At 50.7% G+C, this 22,557-nt stretch overlaps 2 protein-coding genes across 4 annotated transcripts; both read right to left on the bottom strand.

Annotated features, from left to right (window-relative positions):
• Positions 1-257: 257 nt before the first annotated feature.
• On the bottom strand, positions 258-15,814 carry prr14 (proline rich 14; the record flags this gene model as incomplete). The annotated part of the gene is made up of 11 exons (XM_080511833.1): positions 258-788; positions 4,075-4,143; positions 5,002-5,111; positions 5,186-5,312; positions 5,391-8,573; positions 8,991-9,031; positions 10,228-10,293; positions 10,384-10,678; positions 11,376-11,572; positions 14,525-14,656; positions 15,425-15,814. The coding sequence occupies 11 exons, from the start codon at positions 15,812-15,814 to the stop codon at positions 464-466; spliced, it is 4,935 nt and encodes a 1,644-aa protein (XP_080367959.1). The 3' UTR covers positions 258-463.
• Positions 15,280-22,361, bottom strand: cd2bp2 (CD2 (cytoplasmic tail) binding protein 2). Of its 3 annotated transcripts, none has more exons than XM_080511176.1 (7): positions 22,338-22,361; positions 21,940-22,015; positions 21,452-21,581; positions 21,165-21,322; positions 20,511-21,084; positions 20,355-20,440; positions 15,280-16,107 (listed from the first exon to the last, which is right to left on the bottom strand). In XM_080511176.1, exons 2-7 carry the CDS (start codon positions 22,012-22,014, stop codon positions 15,997-15,999), a joined length of 1,134 nt encoding a protein of 377 aa, XP_080367302.1. In that variant the 5' UTR covers position 22,015; positions 22,338-22,361; the 3' UTR covers positions 15,280-15,996. The 3 variants fall into 3 exon arrangements, with proteins under 3 accessions (XP_080367302.1, XP_080367303.1, XP_080367301.1); XM_080511177.1 differs by having other exon boundaries at positions 22,334-22,341; XM_080511175.1 differs by lacking the exon at positions 22,338-22,361 and having other exon boundaries at positions 21,940-22,292.
• Between the last annotated feature and the right edge of the window lie 196 nt (positions 22,362-22,557).

Here is a 22,557-nt window from a genome sequence, read left to right as displayed (position 1 = left end):
ATAAAAGTTTCACCATGTTAGCATTTCATAAAAACACATAGCTGCCTGAAGGAAGGAGGAGCAACGGGAGGGACGGGGAGGAACACTGGAGGTTCTGGGGGGGTGGGGGGGTGGGGGGAGCAGGAGGGGGGGGGGGGACCAGGAGGGGGGGGTTGAAATGACTTGCTGTAAATATGTCAAATGCATTTTATGTCATGACCCTTTATTAATCCTGCTTCTCTGCACTGAACCGTCAGAAGCTCTACCAACCTTCCTGCTGCCCCCCCCCCCCCGGCGGTGCAGACCCCTCTGGTGGTGCAGACCCCCCCAGCGGTGCAGCCCCCTCCCCTGGCGATGCAGACCCCCCCCCCTGGTGGTGCAGACTCCCCCCTGGCAGTCCAGAGCGCCCCCTGGCCCCCGGTAGCTCCCAAACAGACCTGAGCGGTGGGGGGGGGGTCAGCTGTGTCCCTGGTCGACGGGGGGGTCAGCTGTGTCCCTGGTCGACGGGGGGGTCACTGTGGCCCTGGTCTTGGACCAGCCACAGGTTGAGCTGGTCCAGTTTGGTGCAGAGCAGCAAGTCCAGGTCCGCCGCGCTGAGCGCCGCCGCCTCCTTGGCGAAGCCGCCGCCGCGCCGCGGCCGGGAGGCGGAGGAGGAGGACGGGGGGGCGCCGGCCTTGAGGGGCTTCCTGGACCTCCGGGGCTCCCCGCCCTCCAGGAACTTCAGGAACCTCTTGAGCCGCCGGTGGCCGAACCGAGACTCTGAGCCGTTCTTACGGTTCAGGGGAACTTCAAAGACCGTCTCCAGACCGCTGAAACACACGAGGGAAAACTTCAGCGGGAGGGAAAACTTCAACAGGGGGGAAAACTTCAACGGGGGGGAAAACTTCAGCGGGGGGGAAAACTTCAGCGGGAGGGAAAACTTCAGCGGGAGGGAAAACTTCAGCGGGAGGGAAAACTTCAACGGGAGGGAAAACTTCAGCGGGAGGGAAAACTTCAGCGGGAGGGAAAACTTCAACGGGAGGGAAAACTTCAGCGGGGGGGAAAACTTCAGCGGGGGGGAAAACTTCAGCGGGGGGGAAAACTTCAGCGGGAGGGAAAACTTCAGCGGGAGGGAAAACTTCAACGGGAGGGAAAACTTCAGCGGGAGGGAAAACTTCAGCGGGAGGGAAAACTTCAACGGGAGGGAAAACTTCAGCAGGGGGGAAAACTTCAGCGGGGGGGAAAACTTCAGCGGGGGGGAAAACTTCAGCGGGAGGGAAAACTTCAGCGGGAGGGAAAACTTCAGCGGGAGGGAAAACTTCAACGGGAGGGAAAACTTCAGCAGGGGGGAAAACTTCAGCGGGAGGGAAAACTTCAGCGGGAGGGCAAACTTCAGCGGGAGGGAAAACTTCAACAGGGGGGAAAACTTCAGCGGGAGGGAAAACTTCAACAGGGGGGAAAACTTCAACGGGAGGGAAAACTTCAGCGGGAGGGAAAACTTCAGCGGGAGGGAAAACTTCAGCAGGGGGGAAAACTTCAGCGGGAGGGAAAACTTCAACGGGAGGGAAAACTTCAACGGGAGGGAAAACTTCAACGGGAGGGAAAACTTCAGCAGGGGGGAAAACTTCAGCGGGAGGGAAAACTTCAACGGGAGGGAAAACTTCAACAGGAGGGAAAACTTCAGCGGGAGGGAAAACTTCAACGGGAGGGAAAACTTCAACGGGAGGGAAAACTTCAGCAGGGGGGGAAAACTTCAGCGGGAGGGAAAACTTCAACGGGAGGGCAAACTTCAGCGGGAGGGAAAACTTCAGCGGGAGGGAAAACTTCAACGGGAGGGAAAACTTCAGCGGGAGGGAAAACTTCAGCGGGAGGGAAAACTTCAACGGGAGGGAAAACTTCAGCAGGGGGGAAAACTTCAGCAGGGGGGAAAACTTCAGCGGGGGGGAAAACTTCAGCGGGAGGGAAAACTTCAGCGGGAGGGAAAACTTCAACGGGAGGGAAAACTTCAACGGGAGGGAAAACTTCAGCAGGGGGGAAAACTTCAGCGGGAGGGAAAACTTCAGCGGGAGGGCAAACTTCAGCGGGAGGGAAAACTTCAACAGGGGGGAAAACTTCAGCGGGAGGGAAAACTTCAACAGGGGGGAAAACTTCAACGGGAGGGAAAACTTCAGCGGGAGGGAAAACTTCAACGGGAGGGAAAACTTCAGCAGGGGGGAAAACTTCAGCGGGAGGGAAAACTTCAACGGGAGGGAAAACTTCAACGGGAGGGAAAACTTCAGCAGGGGGGAAAACTTCAGCGGGAGGGAAAACTTCAACGGGAGGGAAAACTTCAACAGGAGGGAAAACTTCAGCGGGAGGGAAAACTTCAACAGGAGGGAAAACTTCAACGGGAGGGAAAACTTCAACGGGAGGGAAAACTTCAGCAGGGGGGGAAAACTTCAGCGGGAGGGAAAACTTCAACGGGAGGGAAAACTTCAGCGGGAGGGAAAACTTCAGCGGGAGGGAAAACTTCAACGGGAGGGAAACTTCAACGGGAGGGAAAACTTCAACAGGAGGGAAAACTTCAACAGGAGGAAAACTTCAACAGGAGGGAAAACTTCAGCAGGAGGGAAAACTTCAGCGGGAGGGAAAACTTCAGCGGGAGGGAAAACTTCAACGGGAGGGCAAACTTCAGCGGGAGGGAAAACTTCAACAGGAGGGAAAACTTCAACGGGAGGGAAAACTTCAGCAGGAGGGAAAACTTCAGCGGGAGGGAAAACTTCAGCGGGAGGGAAAACTTCAACGGGAGGGCAAACTTCAGCGGGAGGGAAAACTTCAGCGGGAGGGAAAACTTCAACGGGAGGGAAAACTTCAACGGGAGGAAAACTTCAACGGGAGGAAAAACTTCAACAGGAGGGAAAACTTCAACAGGAGGGAAAACTTCAGCAGGGGGGAAAACTTCAACGGGAGGGAAACTTCAACAGGGGGGAAAACTTCAGCAGGGGGGAAAACTTCAACAGGAGGGAAAACTTCAACGGGAGGGCAAACTTCAGCAGGAGGGAAAACTTCAGCAGGAGGGAAAACTTCAGCAGGAGGGAAAACTTCAACAGGAGGGAAAACTTCAGCAGGAGGGAAACTTCAACAGGAGGGAAAACTTCAGCGGGGGGAAAACTTCAACGGGAGGGAAAACTTCAACGGGAGGGAAAACTTCAACGGGAGGGAAAACTTCAGCGGGAGGGAAAACTTCAACAGGAGGGAAAACTTCAGCGGGAGGGAAAACTTCAACGGGAGGGAAAACTTCAGCGGGAGGGAAAACTTCAGCGGGAGGGAAAACTTCAACGGGAGGGAAAACTTCAACGGGAGGGAAAACTTCAACGGGAGGGAAAACTTCAACAGGAGGGAAAACTTCAACGGGAGGGAAAACTTCAGCGGGAGGGAAAACTTCAACAGGAGGAAAACTTCAACAGGAGGAAAACTTCAGCGGGAGGGAAAACTTCAACGGGAGGGAAAACTTCAGCGGGAGGGAAAACTTCAACAGGAGGGAAAACTTCAACGGGAGGGAAAACTTCAACGGGAGGGAAAACTTCAACGGGAGGGAAAACTTCAGCAGGGGGGAAAACTTCAGCAGGAGGGAAAACTTCAGCGGGAGGGAAAACTTCAACGGGAGGGAAAACTTCAACGGGAGGGAAAACTTCAGCGGGAGGGAAAACTTCAGCGGGAGGGAAAACTTCAACGGGAGGGAAAACTTCAGCGGGAGGGAAAACTTCAGCGGGAGGGAAAACTTCAACGGGAGGGAAAACTTCAGCGGGAGGGAAAACTTCAGCGGGAGGGAAAACTTCAACGGGAGGGAAAGCTTCAGCGGGAGGGAAAACTTCAGCGGGAGGGAAAACTTCAACGGGAGGGAAAACTTCAGCGGGAGGGAAAACTTCAGCGGGAGGGAAAACTTCAACGGGAGGGAAAACTTCAGCGGGAGGGAAAACTTCAACGGGAGGGAAAACTTCAGCTGCACTCAGTCAGAAAGGTGTGAAGGGAAAAGGTGGCGATGGAGCGTTAACGAGCGTTAACGAGCATTAACGAGCGTTAACGCTCGTTAACGAGCGTTAACGAGCGTTAACGAGCGTTAACGAGCCGACTCACCTCTCAGGAGGTTTGCTGAAATTCTTATTGGTGTAAATTTCCTCCAAACTGAACTGCTTCTTTTTCAGCCTGCAGAGAAACGTGACGGTGAGTCTGCAGCTCATTACACCACACTGACGGAGGAAATACATCGACACCACATCAAACCTGATTTGACATTTGTGTTTTCATTATCAAGATGTTTGAACAACCATCTTATCAACTTTCATTCTTCCTGGAGAGATTTTTCAAAGAATTGTATGAATATGAACATCGTTGAAACAGAAATGTCCATCTGTTCATGGAGTAAAACTGTGGAACTCGTTAAGTGTGGAATTTAAATGTTGTTTAAATGTTTACAAATTTAAGAAAATATACAAACAGAAAAATTTGAGAGACGATGAAAAGAATTGAAAAAAATAAATAAAAATTGACTGTAACTGTTGAACTGTAAGAAAAAGGAGGCTGTTGTGATGTTGTGTGACCAATGACAAATTATTATATATATATATGTATATGTATATATAGTGAAATGGCATGAAATAACATGAACAAATAAATAAGTAAATAAAATAAATAAATAAATATTACCATCATTTCCAGACACGACTATAAGCCACGCCCATCAAATTTAAAAAGATGAGAAAATAAAGTTGGGAGTTACGTGATGCACCTGAACGCACCGCCCATGGACCTGCAGCAGAGGCTCGTTAAATATTGTATAAGCTGCAGGGTTCAGAGTGTGTGAACATATTGGTGCTTCTCTTACAAATAAATAATGCTAAAAGCTGATTTCACACCATGATGTGGATGTTTTGTGTTATTTATCACCACGACAGGAAAGCTGTAGGATTGTTCATGTGGTTTCAACTTGGTTCCAATTCACCCAAAAGTAGAAAATAGACATTAACAAGCTGAAGTGAGGCCCGAGGTGGGTGAAACTCGTACCGGACGGCTTTGGGGAGGCCCATCGGCGTCAGGTTGTTCTGGGGTTTGGGCAAAGTTTTCCGAATCCTGATGGAGGAAACTTTCCCCGGCTCCTCCATCTTCTGCACCACCTGACAGGAAGTGAGGATCAGAGGGAACCAAACCACAGCAGGAACTGGTTGCTATGCGCGAGAGGAGACGGTACCTTGATGTCAGAATCGGACAGAGCCTTCTCCTCCCTGAGGCCCACGTCTTCAAACTCCTGGCTGGAGGAGCTGGTGTCCTCGTCCTCCTCGTCCTCACTCTGCCGTCTCCTCTCCAGCGACGTCCCGCTGAAAGAAGCCCAACAGTTCAGACGAGCGCCGCCGCATCACGGCGTCGCTGGCCGTTTCCAAGAACAGCGCCGTTACCTGCTGCTGGAATCCACCGGGGCGCCGGAGGAGTCGGGACGAGGACGGTGCCACGTGGAGGAGCTCAGCGGGGAGGACGAGGACGAGGACGAGGGGGACGGAGCGTGACCGGAGGCCTTGGTGGACAGGAAGGCCAGAGGGCTGGACAGGAAGCAGGACGCCAGGGCCGAGATGGACGAGCCGGGGGACGGCGCCGGCGAGTGGTGGTCGTAGGGGGACGGCCTCCTGGACGGGTACACCTCCTTGCGGAGACACAGCGGGGCGATCTCCCGCTCCACCTCCACGCTGCAGACCGTGTGGCGCCGGGCCCGCCGCTGGGGCTTGTGGGAGTGGTGGTGGTGGTGGTGCTGCTGGGGGGGGGCCGGGGTCCTGCCGTGGAGCGGCGTGAGCAGGGGGGACGACCAAGGGGCGTCGTGGGGACGCAGGGAGGGGATCTCCGGACACGAGGAGCTGCGCAGGAGGCGCCCCGCCACGCCGCCGGGCGACCGCCAGGAGGACCCGCTCAGGTCTGCGTCCTCCATGGTGGACGCCTTCGTCCCGTCGTCCCCTCGAGTCCGACCCCGCACAATCCTGCACCTCCTCCGGTGGCTCTCGGCCCTCCGGGGGTTCACCGGCACGTTTCTGGAGCGACAGGCCTGGACGTTCCTTCCACAGGGCGCCGCCTGCGAGTCCCCGGGGTGCCGTGACCTCTCACCTTCTTCTGACTGCTTTTCTTTGGCGTTGACGCATCGCTGCGCCTCGTGAGTCCCGTTGGAGACGGACGAGTGGACGGCGGCTCCGGAGCCTGTTCTCGTCCTCTTGGACGGCCGGCTCTGCTCCGGCCCCGAGGGACCGGTGAAGTCCGTGGGCGAGAGTCTGTGCAGCACCAGGGACAGCAGCGAGGAGGACGGCGGCTCGCCGCCGCTTGCTTTTGACACGGAGCTAGCCTGGTTTGGCGACTTCCGTTTGGACGGCCGGTTGGTCAAGTTGCCGTTGAGCTGCTTGGTGTCGGGACGGACGAGGACGTCAGGCAGCTGCTCCTCCTCGCCGTCTTCTGGGGAGGCGATCGCCACGGAGGTTTCCAGATCCACGCTTGTTGCCAATACTTGTGTTTTCAGCCTTTTGCTTGAACCGACAGGTTCGTCTTTGCTGCAGGCGTCTGAAGAACCGCGGCTTCGGTCCTCCGGGGTTCTTCCAGTCTGCAGGTCCAACATCGTCTCAGTCCTCCTACTGAGTGTTACTTTGACAGTTTTGTCTCTCCTGCTCCCCCCGGTGGGTCCAGCCTGTCTACGTCTCTCCGGTCTTAGAGATTCTGGATGATCTGTGATCGTTTCTGTCAACAGAACCCCTTTCCTTGGCCACCTCAGGACCCTCACTGCACCGTCTATCGACTCTTGAGTCCTGCTGTCGTCTGTCAGTGAGTCCTGCAGTCTTTTCTTCTTGACAGAGTTGTGGGAGTGGCTGTTCAGTCTCAGCGTCCTCTTTGTCCTGCCGACGCCTGAGAGCGTTTCAGGGTTGGACCCAGGCGCAGGTTTCGGCGTCCTCCTATCAGCACCATGCGTGTGATTGTTCTGGAGGTTCTGTGGCGCCGGCAGACCTTCAGCAGCTCCGTCGTCAACGTGGGTCTGAAGACAGACCGGGTTTGTCTCGGTGCAACAAACTGGAGGTGAAGACGTTTCCTTCACGTCGTTCAACTCGGGGTTTACTTTAACCGACGGAGAGGAGTCGTCTTCGTCCACGTCAGTGTTTGGCGACAAACGTCTTCTAATGTTGTCCTTCACTTCATTCCTGTTTCTGGCACGTTTTCTGGGCAGTGGTTTCATCCGGGGGGGCTGCTGGTCCTCCTGGTCATCCTGGTCCTGGGCGACCCTGGTCGTGTGCAGGCTGGGTTGACGTGAGGCACTTTGATTGGCCGAGGGATGGAACTGGGTGGTGGACGGAACCCCGGGCCCAGAAGCGTCCGACGGCCCGTCGTCTTCCTGCTGGTCTACTGCACAGTCGTCTTCCTGCTGGTCTACTGCACAGGCGTCTTCCTGCTGGTCTACTGCACAGGCGTCTTCCTGCTGGTCTACTGCACAGGCGTCTTCCTGCTGGTCTACTGCACAGTCGTCTTCCTGCTGGTCTACTGCACAGTCGTCTTCCTGCTGGTCTACTGCACAGTCGTCTTCCTGCTGGTCTACTGCACAGTCGTCTTCCTGCTGGTCTACTACACAGTCGTCTTCCTGCTGGTCTACTGCACAGTCGTCTTCCTGCTGGTCTACTGCACAGTCGTCTTCCTGCTGGTCTACTGCACAGTCGTCTTCCTGCTGGTCTACTGCACAGTCGTCTTCCTGCTGGTCTACTGCACAGTCGTCTTCCTGCTGGTCTACTGCACAGTCGTCTTCCTGCTGGTCTACTACACAGTCGTCTTCCTGCTGGTCTACTGCACAGTCGTCTTCCTGCTGGTCTACTGCACAGTCGTCTTCCTGCTGGTCTACTACACAGTCGTCTTCCTGCTGGTCTACTGCACAGTCGTCTTCCTGCTGGTCTACTGCACAGTCGTCTTCCTGCTGGTCTACTACACAGTCGTCTTCCTGCTGGTCTACTGCACAGTCGTCTTCCTGCTGGTCTACTGCACAGTCGTCTTCCTGCTGGTCTACTGCACAGTCGTCTTCCTGCTGGTCTACTGCACAGTCGTCTTCCTGCTGGTCTACTGCACAGTCGTCTTCCTGCTGGTCTACTGCACAGTCGTCTTCCTGCTGGTCTACTGCACAGGCGTCTTCCTGCTTGTTGCGTCTCGCCAACTCTACATCAAAGTCTATCTTTTTAGAGTAGGCGTGTCCGACGTGGCCGAGCCTCGGCTGCCGAGCGCCGTCGTCCTGATGTCTGTCCTCACTTTGTGTCTCTGGATGAAAAGTGCTGCCCGGCTCGTCCTCGCCGAGGGACGGTAGAGGACCGTGGCCTTTGAGGAGTTTGACGGGACTCATGACGATCTCAGTGAAACTGGCCATCTTTGATCTGAACGACTGGATCAAAGGTCTGATGAGCCACCCGGTGGGCAGAGGCCCCCTGTCAACATGGCGTCCCACGGCCAACTGGGCACAGGCGTCCATGCTGGACCTGCTTTCGTCCAGATCGGTTCTGGGTCCTACGGAGAATTTCTCCTCAATGATTTGTTCGGCAGAAGCGTCGATTTTCTTCTGTGGGGTCTTCTGGCTATTTTGCCTGAGTTTCCAATGAACACAAAGAAACAAACATGATTTCCAGAACAACAAAATAAACACAAAGGAGCTGTGGTAACGCACAAAAACCAACGTACAATAGAACATTTAGCACAAGTGAAATGCTTCAGTGAAACGAGATCATCAATTTGAAAAATAAAGCTTGAGTTGTGCAACAACTACAAACTGAAAAAGAAGAGAAATACTGGGAAAATGGGACAGTATCATAAACTTTTAATCCTGTATATTATAGAAATGTACATTACATTGTATAATCTAGTGTAACTTCTGCATTGCTCCAGTCTAATGGGCAGTTTTGTTTTAGAATTGTGAATATCTTTATGTCAAATGTTTTGTATGTTCTTGCATGATGTTCGAAAAAAGCAAAAAAAATGTAAAGATTCAAACAAAAACAACTCACTTGTTTTGGTGCTGTGCTGTAAAGTCCACATCAAATCCATCCTGCAACATAAACCCACAGAGAATTCAAGAGTTTGAGCTTTAAAAAGGAAATTCTAACTTTAACTTTAAGTTTATCATCATTTCTCTGTTTCCAAAAGAAAAAATATCTTAAACTTTTAGTTTAACACAACAAACACCACAGGAAGCATCTGGAAAAATGTGAATACGAAGCAAAACTTTTCTTCTTCATTCCATTCCAGATTAACCCTTTCCTGCAGCAGCAGGTCAGACTGGCCTTCCTGACAGGTTCTTTCATTGGAACATCAAAATGAGTCAATGCAACACGCAATTTCTCTCTTTAACTGGCGTTGGCAGCAGGAGTCTGCAGCGTGCATGGAAATGATGCGACGGGTGCAGAAATCCCAGCTTTGGCTGTCGGATTCTCGTCACATACGGACTTAAACCAGCAGCTCAACACTTCTGTCCTGAAAAGGAGGAGAAGTCGAAGCGTCGTCGTTGAATAAATGGAGTCCTGCTGCATTTATGAGAAGAAAGCATAAACCAACAACCTAAACTGGACTGAAAGAGGCGGCAGGTGACAGGCGAGAGGCGAGAAGCGGCAGGTGACAGGTGGCAGACGGCAGGTGACAGGTGACAGGCGAGAGGCGGCAGGTGACAGGCGAGAGGCGGCAGGTGACAGGCGGCAGGTGACAGGTGACCGGCGGCAGGTGACAGGTGACAGGTGACCGGCGGCAGGTGACAGGCGGCAGGTGACAGGGGGCAGGTGACAGGGGGCAGGTGACAGGGGGCAGGTGACAGGCGAGAGGCGGCAGGTGACAGGGGGCAGGTGACAGGCGAGAGGCGGCAGGCGAGAGGCGGCAGGTGACAGGCGAGAGGCGGCAGGCGAGAGGCGGCAGGTGACAGGCGAGAGGCAGCAGGCGACAGGCGAGAGGCAGCAGGCGAGAGGCGGCAGGCGGCAGGTGACAGGCGAGAGGCAGCAGGCGAGAGGCGGCAGGCGGCAGGTGACAGGCGAGAGGCAGCAGGCGAGAGGCGGCAGGTGACAGGCGAGAGGCGGCAGGCGAGAGGCGGCAGGTGACAGGCGAGAGGCAGCAGGCGACAGGCGAGAGGCAGCAGGCGAGAGGCGGCAGGCGGCAGGTGACAGGCGAGAAGCGGCGCCTTGGTTCGTCTCCAGATCCCCGGCTTTACTCACCAAACAAATTAAAAACAAAAGTAAGGCAGGGAAAGGCTGAACTGACCTGGTTCTGGTCCGGGGGGGTCGGCACGCCGGCGACTCGCGGCGACTTCCACTGTGATATTTGCACCTATAAAAAAACCACCAACAGAAGGAGCAGTTTGGTTCCGTTCGTCAATGACGAGCATCAAAAGAAGCTGCTCTTTAACCAAAGTCCTACCATGTCCCCGCTCTGCCTCGGCCCCTTGGCCGGGGACGGACTGGGTCTGGACGGACTGGACGGGCTGGGTCTGGAGGGTCTGGAGGGACTGGGTCTGGAGGGTCTGGAGGGTCTGGACGGACTGGGTCTGGAGGGTCTGGACGGACTGGGTCTGGAGGGTCTGGACGGACTGGACGGACTGGACGGACTGGGAGAGTCTGGGTTTGGTGCGTCACTCTGTTTTTCTGGTGTTTCAGCTTTGACCCCCTGAATGCGGCCGCTGCGCCTGTGGCCACATGTTCCATCATTCACGCGGCTGAGAAGGTTTCAGGGGGAAGAAACAACAACAACAACAACAACAACAACAAAAGTCAAACCAACCTGCAGCTTGTCTTCAACAGGTGAAAAAGAAAACATGAAATGAAGTTAGCTGAGGCAGATGGAAGCAACACAACCTCCACCCTCGTGAGGCAGAAACGTCCACTAGGAGTCACTTTCCTCTGAATTTCACCAGAACTTTCACTGTGTTGCTCAAACGCCACACGTTTGCTGAGGAAGCTTAGTTTTACATGCAATTTTCAATTTTGATTTTCAATTTTTTCACTCGCTCAGTAATACACTGTCGGCAAAAAAACGTCCTTACGTGGCGTTACACCAATGCTGTTTTATTTTGAAAACCACTAAGGTGCACAGCCACAATTCAGAGACTGAACCTTGCTGAAGAACTATTTCCTGAACATCCTGGACGGTTTGAAAGATGAACGTTATTATGAATCTGTAACACCGGAGAACCTGCCAGGAGGCGTCAGACGAACGCAGGAATCAAACAATAGAAACATCGACGATCCACTTCACAGGCCAATCATCATGTTGGTTGATGTAAACAACCTTCAACACCACGTTGCTCAAGTGGAACTCAAAGTGAAGCCTGAGAGTCTGAAGCTGAAACTGTCCGTCTGCAAAACGTGTCGCGGATGAAAACAAATGACAGGAAAAGGTGAGGACAAGTCTACCTGGGAGTGGAGGAGGAGGAGGAGGAGGAGGAGGAGGAGGAGGAGGAGAGGACAGGTGGAGGGGGGGCACTGAGGGGAGGTGCAGTACACAGAGGGTCTGGGGGGGGGGACCCTCCATCCATTGGACAGGCTAAGTGAGGGAGCGGGTCAGAGGGGGACGTCAACATCCCCCCTGCTGTGTCTCGTCTCTGGCTTCTCTGTAAACAACAACAACGACAACACAAACATGCGGGAGGTCATACACACACCAAAACCCTTCAGGGCGGCTCGGAGAGGCAAGGAGGACTTACTGTTCTGGACTCTGGGACAGGAGGTGGGGGGGGGGGGGGGAGAGGAGGGGGGGGCGGTTCTGAAATGAAGAGCAGCGACAGTAAAGGTTGAACACGACGAACGACAAGATTTTATCTCAGCGACACTTCAGAAGCTTCAGTTCACTGACGAGGTTGAAAACATCTTTGACTGATGAACAAAGTAAACTAAATAAAACATGTCGCAGCGACAGACGTGTCACTGAGTTTAACTCAACATATACATTTACACTGAACACTGTGAAGGGCTGACTGCTGTTTATTTTGAAAATCCACCAACCAACCTGGTGAAAAATATCTCAGTGCATATATATATATATATATGTAAATGTGTTCTTTTCTTTTGAGAAAGACATAACAGATGCATAAAACAATGATCACAGTCTTTTCCACAATACGATGTTCCGTCTGTTAAGTAATTCAGCGCCACTTTCCGTCATCGGCTGATATTAAAACCTAAGATATCGGAGGTGAAGAGAGCAGATGGTTGAACCTCTAACTCAGAGTTTTTCACCCTCTGGTGTTTCCTCCAGGTCGTCAGGTGAGCCGGGGGAAATTATCACATTTCACATTTTGTTCTAAAAAAACATTTTTGTTTTGCAGAGTAATCCTGTATAAATACTCTTCACCACTAGAGGGCAGTGTGTTGCAGAGTAATGATGTATAAACACTCTTCACCACTAGAGGGCAGCACAGAACTTTGCCGGTGAAATGTAAAGTGACAGACGTCAGTGTGGTTCATCTCCACCTCCTGCTACCATCTTGTATCAAAGTACTGTGTCAGTGACAGTGATGGAGAAGTTTTTGAAAACCAGGATCTCAGCTCTTCATCCATCAGGTCCAGGTTTCACACTGAGGGAGGCACTATTAAAAAAAGTCCTGGTTTCTGGATTTACTGGATTCCTGTTGATACAACTTTGATGAGAAAGACTTTATATTGTTAATAGAGGCTACAGAGTTTAACTTTTTAACATTTCCAGGTGGAGGTGAGACTCCAGAGTTTTACAAAGAAAAAAGTGTTTCTCGGCTCCAAAAGGGTTGAAAAACACTGATCTAACTGATGCCTTTTATTTTGTAGGAGTGTCTCACTAAACGGTCCAAAGAAATGAAGCAACCATTAGGTGTGTTGACACAAACCCTGGTTAAGAGCGACGAGGAGCAGTGGATCCTGTCGGCAGCAGGGCGAGGAGAAGCACCAAGTACGAAGCTTTTTGTGATCGTCTCATTTTATTGTGTTAAAAATCACCTTCCAGACGAGCCTCGGCCTCCAGTCACGGTTCTGAGCAGCAGCAAGGACATTTAACTCCCAAAACAAAGGTTGGGAAGTTACTCAAAACCTTTTTTGCAATGAATATCCAACACAAATCTTTATACTTGAAGTATAAAACAAACAGGACATTTTCCGCAGGTCGTCACTGGTCCTGGTGGAAGAAGAAGTGCTTCGTCACATTCGCCCCTCTGGCGGTGACGATAAAGGTCCGTTGGCCTCGTGATGATTAAAGACGTCCTGACAAGGAGACTCCAGCTGAAGAACTGGTTCTAAACCGTCTGTCAGGAATCGTTTTCAAACCAGGAGCTTTGAGAGCAAAACCCTCCTGCACTGACTCACTGGAGGCTTTTCTACCAAGACGTGACTCAGAGAACCACGTCTGTGTTCTGGACTACATGGTTCTGATTCCACTGCCATTCTGGTATTAGTCTGTTTAACATCTCAATAAGTTCATCTCAGTTTCTGATTTTACCCATCTACACTGTGTGTATATCATTATACTAGGATTTCTTTTCTTACTGGATTGTTTTATTTTTTAAATTTTACTTATGCTATTTTATGTGCTCTTTTTGCTCTCGTTTAGATATTTACATATTTTATTTAAATTCTTTAATTGTATAATTTCTGCACCTTTTTACCTCGAGCTGTTGCAGGTTCGTGTTTCCCCCTGGGGAGGAATACATTCTATTCTAATCTATTCTATTCTTATTTACCTGGACACACAGAGACCGAGATCAACGTGTCAACAACAGTCCCTGGCAACACGAGGGAGAAGGTGGAGCCTGAATGCCTCATGTGAGGTTCACTAGTAGAGAATGTGTGGAAATAGAGCGAATAAAGAGCTTTAACGGGTTTTATTCTCTGTGTCACACTTTTATACGCATGACGACAAATGATGGGGATGTTTTATTTGGTCTTGGAACGGAAATAACTGCAGAAATCCCTGCAATGTGCAATAAAAATAGAAGGTTTGAGAAATAAACTGGATTTGATCTCATCGTGAAAAACACAAAGCTGCTGAAACGAACATCTAACAGATATAAAAGTTACCTGATATAAAATCTATACATCCCATATTTTAAAAAAAAAGATCAAAAGCGGACACAACGGTAGAATAACACAGGAGAGAGATGTTTCAGTTTTTCAGGATTATTTCAGCCTCGTTTTCACCAAATAGAAGAAGCGAGGATCCAAATTGAGCTTCGTCTATTTCCAGGAAAAAGAACAGTCTTACAATTAAAACTCTCCTTTGTAAGAACGTTTCCTGCGGCTGAGGTTCGTGGGGAAGGTGAATATGGTGAGACTGTTGAGGGCCCAATGTTTTTAGCGTCTCCACATTGAGGTTTGAAGACGCCTCGGTTCGCGCGGCGGGGTTTAGCCGGCGCCGGTTTTCCGCCTCTCACTGTGGCGCTGCAGCCGCCGACCGGGGATTAGACGGAGCCGCGAACTGTCACATCTCCACGGCTTCCGTTCTTTCGCCGCAGAACTGAACTCGGCCTCGGCGGGAAAACACCCGAACGCGGTTACCGGGGCTGAAACGGGGGGGTTTGGGACTCACCTGAGCGGTTTACCGGGACCGGGGGACGGTAATCCGACCTCGCCGTAAACAAGACATGCCGGACGGACGGCGCCTCTCGCAGCGACTCGCAGCCAGCCAGGCGGCTCGACCAATCAGAGCGCGGCTTCAGGTTCCCTGCAGAAATCTGACCAATCGGGAGGCGAGCATCATGTCGGCAATCCGGGATAAGCCAATAGGAGTGTAGAGAAAAATGGCTCACAAAACCCAGTCTTTTTTTTTTCTTAATTAAAAAAAAAACAATTTCGCGGAAAATATTGTGGAAAAAAACGTTTTGTTTTTTTTCTTAAATCCAGGCGGCTGCAACAGGCTGCTTGCAAATATGATTTTTTTTAAACACAAGAATATATATATATTTAACGCCATATGAAAGTATTTTTGGACTCCCGTCGCTCACCAGACGTTTCCACCAGGATTGCAATCAAATAATAAAAACCAGCCCTTCATCTCTCCCTCATCCTTGCACACTTACAGAGAACTTGCAGAGTTTACAGAAAAAAAACAAAAACCCTGGATTTGAACCCACAACCTTCTAAGAATAAAGCAAACGCTTCAGTAGTAAAACACTGAGGTTTACAAAATCTACAAACGTCCACTGGGAACGTTTGCTACAAGTGAAAACCTGCTTTAAATGAAAAGATAGGAAAGTAAAAGGATCGGCCATTAAAAGAGCTTCGAAAATTACCGACTGATTTTGTTTCAAAAAATGTTTTTAAAAATGGTCATAATCACGAGCGTCAAGTCACAACGTGAAACACAAATCAGGACATTTATTATAAGGCAAAACAAAAACAATCAATAAAGTCACATGTTACAAAGTGAACTCCACCTGAGTGTCGACTGCAGTTCAAACTCAGCATTTTATTTTCTTTCTTTAGGAAAACTGGTAAAAGACCTGCAGACGCGGAGGAGAACATTTCCTCCGGGTTTTAAACTTGCAACCTCGTGCACCCAAAGGTGCAGCGGGAGCCTTGAAGTGAAGCGCGGCGACAAAGTTAGAATTCCCGTTAAACTCAAACCAGACGACGAAACCGCGGCAGTGTGGAGACGATGGCGTGGAGACGATGGCGTGGAGACGATGATGTGGAGACGATGACGTGGAGACGTGGAGACGATGACGTGGAGACGTGGAGACGATGGCGTGGAGACGTGGAGACGATGACGTGGAGACGATGACGTGGAGACGATGGCGTGGAGACGATGGCGTGGAGACGATGGCGTGGAGACGTGGAGACGATGACATGGAGACGATGGCGTGGACACGATGGCGTGGAGACGATGACATAGAGACGTGGAGACGATGGCGTGGAGACGTGGAGACGATGACATGGAGACGTGGAGACGATGACATGGAGACGATGGCGTGGACACGATGGCGTGGAGACGATGACATGGAGACGTGGAGACGATGGCGTGGAGACGTGGAGACGATGACATGGAGACGTGGAGACGATGGCGTGGAGACGATCATGTGTAGAGCTCAAAGTCCAGCCTCCTGGAGTTGTAGAACTGCGAGCCGTCCTGGTCCACACGTCTGCAGTAGACGCCGCTGCTGAAGTAGCCCTCCTCCACCCAGTCCTGGAAACAAACACGGCAGACGGAGGTCATGATCCCGCCCAGCAGCGTCAGAGGTCAGAGGTCACACTGACCCCAGACCCTGGTCAGTGGGATTTACTAGTAACCCTGCAGACGGAGGAGATGAAAGGATCCTCTGCTCTTTGCGTACAAGTCAGTAGTGAACCAGCTGATCACATGTTGACCCACGAGACCAGAGTTCTCCACCTCTGGTGTTTCCTCCGTCAGCTGAGTCGGGGGAAATTATCACATTTCACATTTTGTTCTAAAAAAACCTTTTCTCTCACAGCGACAGTGTGTTGCAGAGTAATCATGTATAAATACTCTTCACCACTAGAGGGCAGTGTGTTGCAGAGTAATCATGTATAAATACTCTTCACCACTAGAGGGCAGCACAGAACTTTGCCGGTGAAATGTAAAGTGACAGACGTCAGTGTGGTTCATCTCCACCTCCTGCTACCATCTTGTATCAAAGTACTGTGTCAGTGACAGTGATGGAGAAGTTTTTGAAAACCAGGATCTCAGCTCTTCATCCATCAGGTCCAGGTTTCACACTGAGGGAGGCACTATTAAAAAAAGTCCTGGTTTCTGGATTTACTGGATTCCTGTTGATAAAACTGTGATGAGAAAGACTTTATATTGTTAATAGAGGCTACAGAGTTTAACATTTTAACATGTTCAGGTGGAGGTGGGACTCCAGAGTTTTACAAAGAAAAAAGTGTGTCTTGGTTGAAAAACACTCCACTAGAGGGCGCTGCTGCAGCCCTGCAGCTTCTCAACACTCATCATTTGAAAAATAATGAAAAAGTTAATTTAACCATCATTGAACACAAACTGTTTTATATTTTAGATTTATTACACACAAACTGATATATTTGCACTTTTTTAAAACCTCTATTGTTCTTGGTTTTACTGTTGAAATCATGAAAATGTGTTGCTTTTAACCTTTAATTGTTTTACTTTCCTTGACCTACGTTTTAATGTTTCTCCTCCGCAGCACTTTGAGATTGTTTCAATGTAAAGTGCTTTATAAATAAAATGTATTAATATTCAAATAAAAAAAACTCAACTTGTAAGATGGATCAATTTGTAATTTTTTTTAAATAAAGGTCATAACTATCACAATGAAATAGAATTTTTAAATACATCTGAGTTTATGAGTTACGACTGAATGATTTCAGATGAACGTCTTTGTTGTCGACCATTAATTGCGGAGCGTTGACAGACATTGTTGTTGTTTACAGTTGTTTTCTCTGACGGAGCTGCTTCTCAAACTAAATCAGATTTATTACAGATAAACTGAAACATCTCAAGTCTTTTATACTGCAGAATATAAGAATTCCGTGCAATTGATCACCAATCAAGTGAAATAAAATACCAACAGAACTGTTTTCACCGCCCAAATCACAGAAATCTAATGATCCATTCAGATATTGACGTCCAGTCATGGACTAACTAACAGTTTCCAGCGGTTCAGTGGAGGACGTTAACCACAATGTCCTCCATCATGGAGGAGGTGGGACAGAGGAGGACGTTAACCAGAATGTCCTCCATCGTGGAGGAGGTGGGACAGAGGAGGACGTTAACCAGAATGTCCTCCATCGTGGAGGAGGTGGGACAGAGGAGGACGCTAACCAGAATGTCCTCCATCGTGGAGGAGGTGGGACAGAGGAGGACGTTAACCAGAATGTCCTCCATCGTGGAGGAGGTGGGACAGAGGAGGACGCTAACCAGAACGTCCTCCATCATGGAGGAGGTGGGACAGAGGAGGACGTTAACCAGAATGTCCTCCATCATGGAGGAGGTGGGACAGAGGAGGACGCTAACCACAATGTCCTCCATCATGGAGGAGGTGGGACAGAGGAGGACGCTAACCAGAACGTCCTCCATCATGGAGGAGGTGGGACAGAGGAGGACGTTAACCAGAACGTCCTCCATCATGGAGGAGGTGGGACAGAGGAGGACGTTAACCAGAATGTCCTCCATCATGGAGGAGGTGGGACAGAGGAGGACGTTAACCAGAACGTCCTCCATCATGGAGGAGGTGGGACAGAGGAGGACGTTAACCAGAATGTCCTCCATCATGGAGGAGGTGGGACAGAGGAGGACGCTAACCACAATGTCCTCCATCATGGAGGAGGTGGGACAGAGGAGGACGTTAACCAGAACGTCCTCCATCATGGAGGAGGTGGGACAGAGGAGGACGCTAACCAGAATGTCCTCCATCATGGAGGAGGTGGGACAGAGGAGGACGTTAACCAGAATGTCCTCCATCATGGAGGAGGTGGGACAGAGGAGGACGTTAACCAGAATGTCCTCCATCGTGGAGGAGGTGGGACAGAGGAGGACGCTAACCAGAATGTCCTCCATCGTGGAGGAGGTGGGACAGAGGAGGACGCTAACCAGAACGTCCTCCATCATGGAGGAGGTGGGACAGAGGAGGACGTTAACCAGAATGTCCTCCATCATGGAGGAGGTGGGACAGAGGAGGACGTTAACCAGAACGTCCTCCATCATGGAGGAGGTGGGACAGAGGAGGACGTTAACCAGAATGTCCTCCATCATGGAGGAGGTGGGACAGAGGAGGACGCTAACCACAATGTCCTCCATCATGGAGGAGGTGGGACAGAGGAGGACGTTAACCAGAACGTCCTCCATCATGGAGGAGGTGGGACAGAGGAGGACGCTAACCAGAATGTCCTCCATCATGGAGGAGGTGGGACAGAGGAGGACGTTAACCAGAATGTCCTCCATCATGGAGGAGGTGGGACAGAGGAGGACGTTAACCAGAACGTCCTCCATCATGGAGGAGGTGGGACAGAGGAGGACGTTAACCACAATGTCCTCCATCATGGAGGAGGTGGGACAGAGGAGGACGCTAACCACAATGTCCTCCATTGTGGAGGAGGTGGGACAGAGGAGGACGTTAACCAGAACGTCCTCCATCATGGAGGAGGTGGGACAGAGGAGGACGCTAACCAGAATGTCCTCCATCATGGAGGAGGTGGGACAGAGGAGGACGTTAACCAGAATGTCCTCCATCATGGAGGAGGTGGGACAGAGGAGGACGTTAACCAGAACGTCCTCCATCATGGAGGAGGTGGGACAGAGGAGGACGTTAACCAGAACGTCCTCCATCATGGAGGAGGTGGGACAGAGGAGGACGTTAACCAGAATGTCCTCCATCATGGAGGAGGTGGGACAGAGGAGGACGTTAACCAGAACGTCCTCAATCATGGAGGAGGTGGGACAGAGGAGGACGTTAACCAGAACGTCCTCAATCATGGAGGAGGTGGGACAGAGGAGGACGTTAACCACAATGTCCTCCATCATGGAGGAGGTGGGACAGAGGAGGACGTTAACCACAATGTCCTCCATCATGGAGGAGGTGGGACAGAGGACAGAGGACAGTGGAGGAGCTCAGCAGCTCCTTCAGTGTAAAGCAGAACACTACAGGAAGTCCTTCCTCCCAACAGCTGTTAGGATATTTAACAACTCACGTCCTACACGTCCTACATGTACCTTACACCTGCACTGAGTACACGTCCTACATGTACCTTACACCTGCACTGAGTACACGTCCTACATGGACCTTACACCTGCACTGAGGACACGTCCTACATGTACCTTACACCTGCACTGAGTACATGTCCTACATGGACCTTACACCTGCACTGAGTACATGTCCTACATGGACCTTACACCTGCACTGAGTACATGTCCTACATGGACCTTACACCTGCACTGAGGACACGTCCTACATGTACCTTACACCTGCACTGAGTACATGTCCTACATGGACCTTACACCTGCACTGAGTACATGTCCTACATGGACCTTACACCTGCACTGAGTACATGTCCTACATGTACCTTACACCTGCACTGAGGACACGTCCTACATGGACCTTACACCTGCACTGAGTACACGTCCTACATGGACCTTACACACGAGTACATCTCTTTACCTCTCTACACTGTGTGTATCAATCCTGGCAATCTACTCTCTTTTAGAGGATTTTTCTTTTTACTGGATTGTTTTCTTTTTACATATTCTATTTTTGTGCTCTTTTTTGCTCTTGTTTAGATATTTACATACGTTTACATATTTTAATTCCTTCATTTTATAAGTTCTGCACCTTTTACCTTGAGCAAGTTTGTTTCCCCCCGGGGAGGAATGAATAACGTTCTCTCTTCCCGTGACACTACAGACAGGAAGGAGGCTGTGAAGGTTTGAGGCGTCGACCTCACCTGCATCTGCTGGCTGCTGAAGGGGCCGTAGACCTCCGAGTCGTCCTTGTTCTCCCACTTGTACTCCCACAGGACTCCGTCACTCACTGAGGACGACACATCGGCTCAACAACGCCGCTCTGCAGCAGAACAACCACAAGACCCACCATCCTCTACCTCGCTTGTCTTCCTCCTCGTCCTTGCCGCCGACCTTCTCGTCAAACTGATCTCCGAACATGTCGAGCTCCCCGTCGCCGCCGTCGCCGCGTCTGGCCGCCGGCTTCTTGCTGCTCATGTTCTTCAGCAGGTACGACAGTTTCTCAAAGGTCTGCTGGTAGATCTCGAACATGCCGGAGCCGACCAGCCTGTCCGCCAGAGCCGTGAGCTTGTCCAGCGTCTCGGCGTCCCTCTTGTTGTCCTCGCCCTCCTCCCTCTCCTCCCTCAGTTTGCCCTTCTTCCTCCCGCCCAGGCCGCCGAGGCGCCGCAGCCCCGAGGCCACCGTCTCGCCGGGCTGCAAGAGTTCCAGCAGCGCCTGCAGGAGCTGCTGCTGCGTGAAGGAGGCCAGAGGGTCCTCCGCCGGCTCCTTGTCCTCCTCCTCCTCCTCCTCCTCTTCCTCCTCTCCATCTTTAGCCGCCTGCTTCTCTTCCCTCTGTCGCTCTTCCTCCGCCTCGTCTTCATCTCCGGCTCTGCGGGTCCTTTTGGCTCCGAGGCCTTTCTTCTTCTTTTTAAACGGCTGTTCTTTGATTCTCACCTGGAGGGACAAACGCGATCAAACACAGTTTTTAAACTGTTTGAGTGTAAAAGAGCCGCCGTCACTGCGAGTGGCGGTACCCAGTCGATGTTGTCGAGCCAGTTGTCTCTGATCTGCTCCTCCTTCTTGACGAAGTAGTTTCCCTCGGAGTCGAAGTGTCCCTCCTGCATCTCCTCGTCCAGATTGAACGGCGTGATGGAAACGCCCTCGTCGAAGTCCAGCGTCGCGTCTTCTTGACCTGAAACCACGGAAACAAGAAGTAACAATCACCTTCTAATCTACGAGTCAAAGCTCTGAACTCTAAATTCCTCCTAAAATAGAAACGAAACTAAACTAGAGGGGAAAAGGAGTAATGAGGGTGACGTACCATCCACATCGTCACTCGCTAGAATGTCGTATTTGCTGCTTTTCGTGTCGTCGCCTTCGTCCTCCTCGTCGCTGTCGAGGGAGTGTTTCCCCTTAAACCTGGACCCTGGTCCACTGACGGCCTCGCAGCTCTGATCAGGAGGAAACCAAGTTAGAAACTCTACTGATTAAAGTGTTGATAGAAAAGAACCAATGTTGATTTTGCTGTTTTTTGGGGGGATAGATCAGCATAAACTGTGTTTCGGCTCAATTTACAACCTAAAAAGGTAGAGTTAATGTAAAAACGTATAAATATAACACACCACATATTTGACTTCCTATCAACTTTCAGTCGATAAACTCTATTAACAGTGAAAACTGTTTCTTTCGTTCCAAATCAAATCACAACACATGAACAAGACTGACGCCATCGGGGGACATCAGTCTGTTCATGGGTCAAGAAAATGTCCGAAATATTCCGCAATAACAACGTAAACAACACAACGGCACCTTTTTATTCGGGACGTCTTCTTCCAGGTCCAGCTCCCCGTTACCATCTTCAAACGTTACTTTCCTTTTGGACATGCTGCGACAGAAAACAAAAGATCGACTCTTCAAATCCATAGAAGTGAAAGTGAGCTGCAGCACTGATGAAAGACTTTATAACTTTTAAACGTCAGACTAAAAAAACAGTTAGCTTCCAGGCTAACAGTGTTAGCCACAAACAACGCATGCAGTGAACCCCAGACGTTTATCACGTCCTAAACGACGCCTGGACGAACTACAACACGCTGCAATGCAACCGTGATCAAACACGGTTTCCACGGTGTCACTTAGCTGTGCGATTAAAGTCGTTACGATGATATTTTGTTGTAAAATTTGGTCACAATATCCTAAAAATAACTCACGCGTTTCTTCTTCGCGGGTTTTCTTCTTCGTTTTTCTTCTTCTCTCCGTCACAAGCACGCCGGCGCGTCTTGACCGCCCCCACGTGGTGAGGCTGCAGACTGCAGGCAGCCTGGCGGGCTGGCTGAAGCAGTGAACGGCAGGAATTCCACGTTTTCAGATCCACATTTGCAGTAATTTCATGCGCAAAATTCAAACTTTACTCTCTCTAAGTTTAACCTG

The sequence above is a fragment of the Blennius ocellaris genome (genome assembly GCF_963422515.1).
Source record: "Blennius ocellaris genome assembly, chromosome: 16".
Classification (NCBI taxonomy): Eukaryota; Metazoa; Chordata; class Actinopteri; order Blenniiformes; family Blenniidae; genus Blennius; species Blennius ocellaris.
Note: the sequence above shows the minus strand (reverse complement) of the source record. Positions and strands in the feature narration are given on the sequence as shown.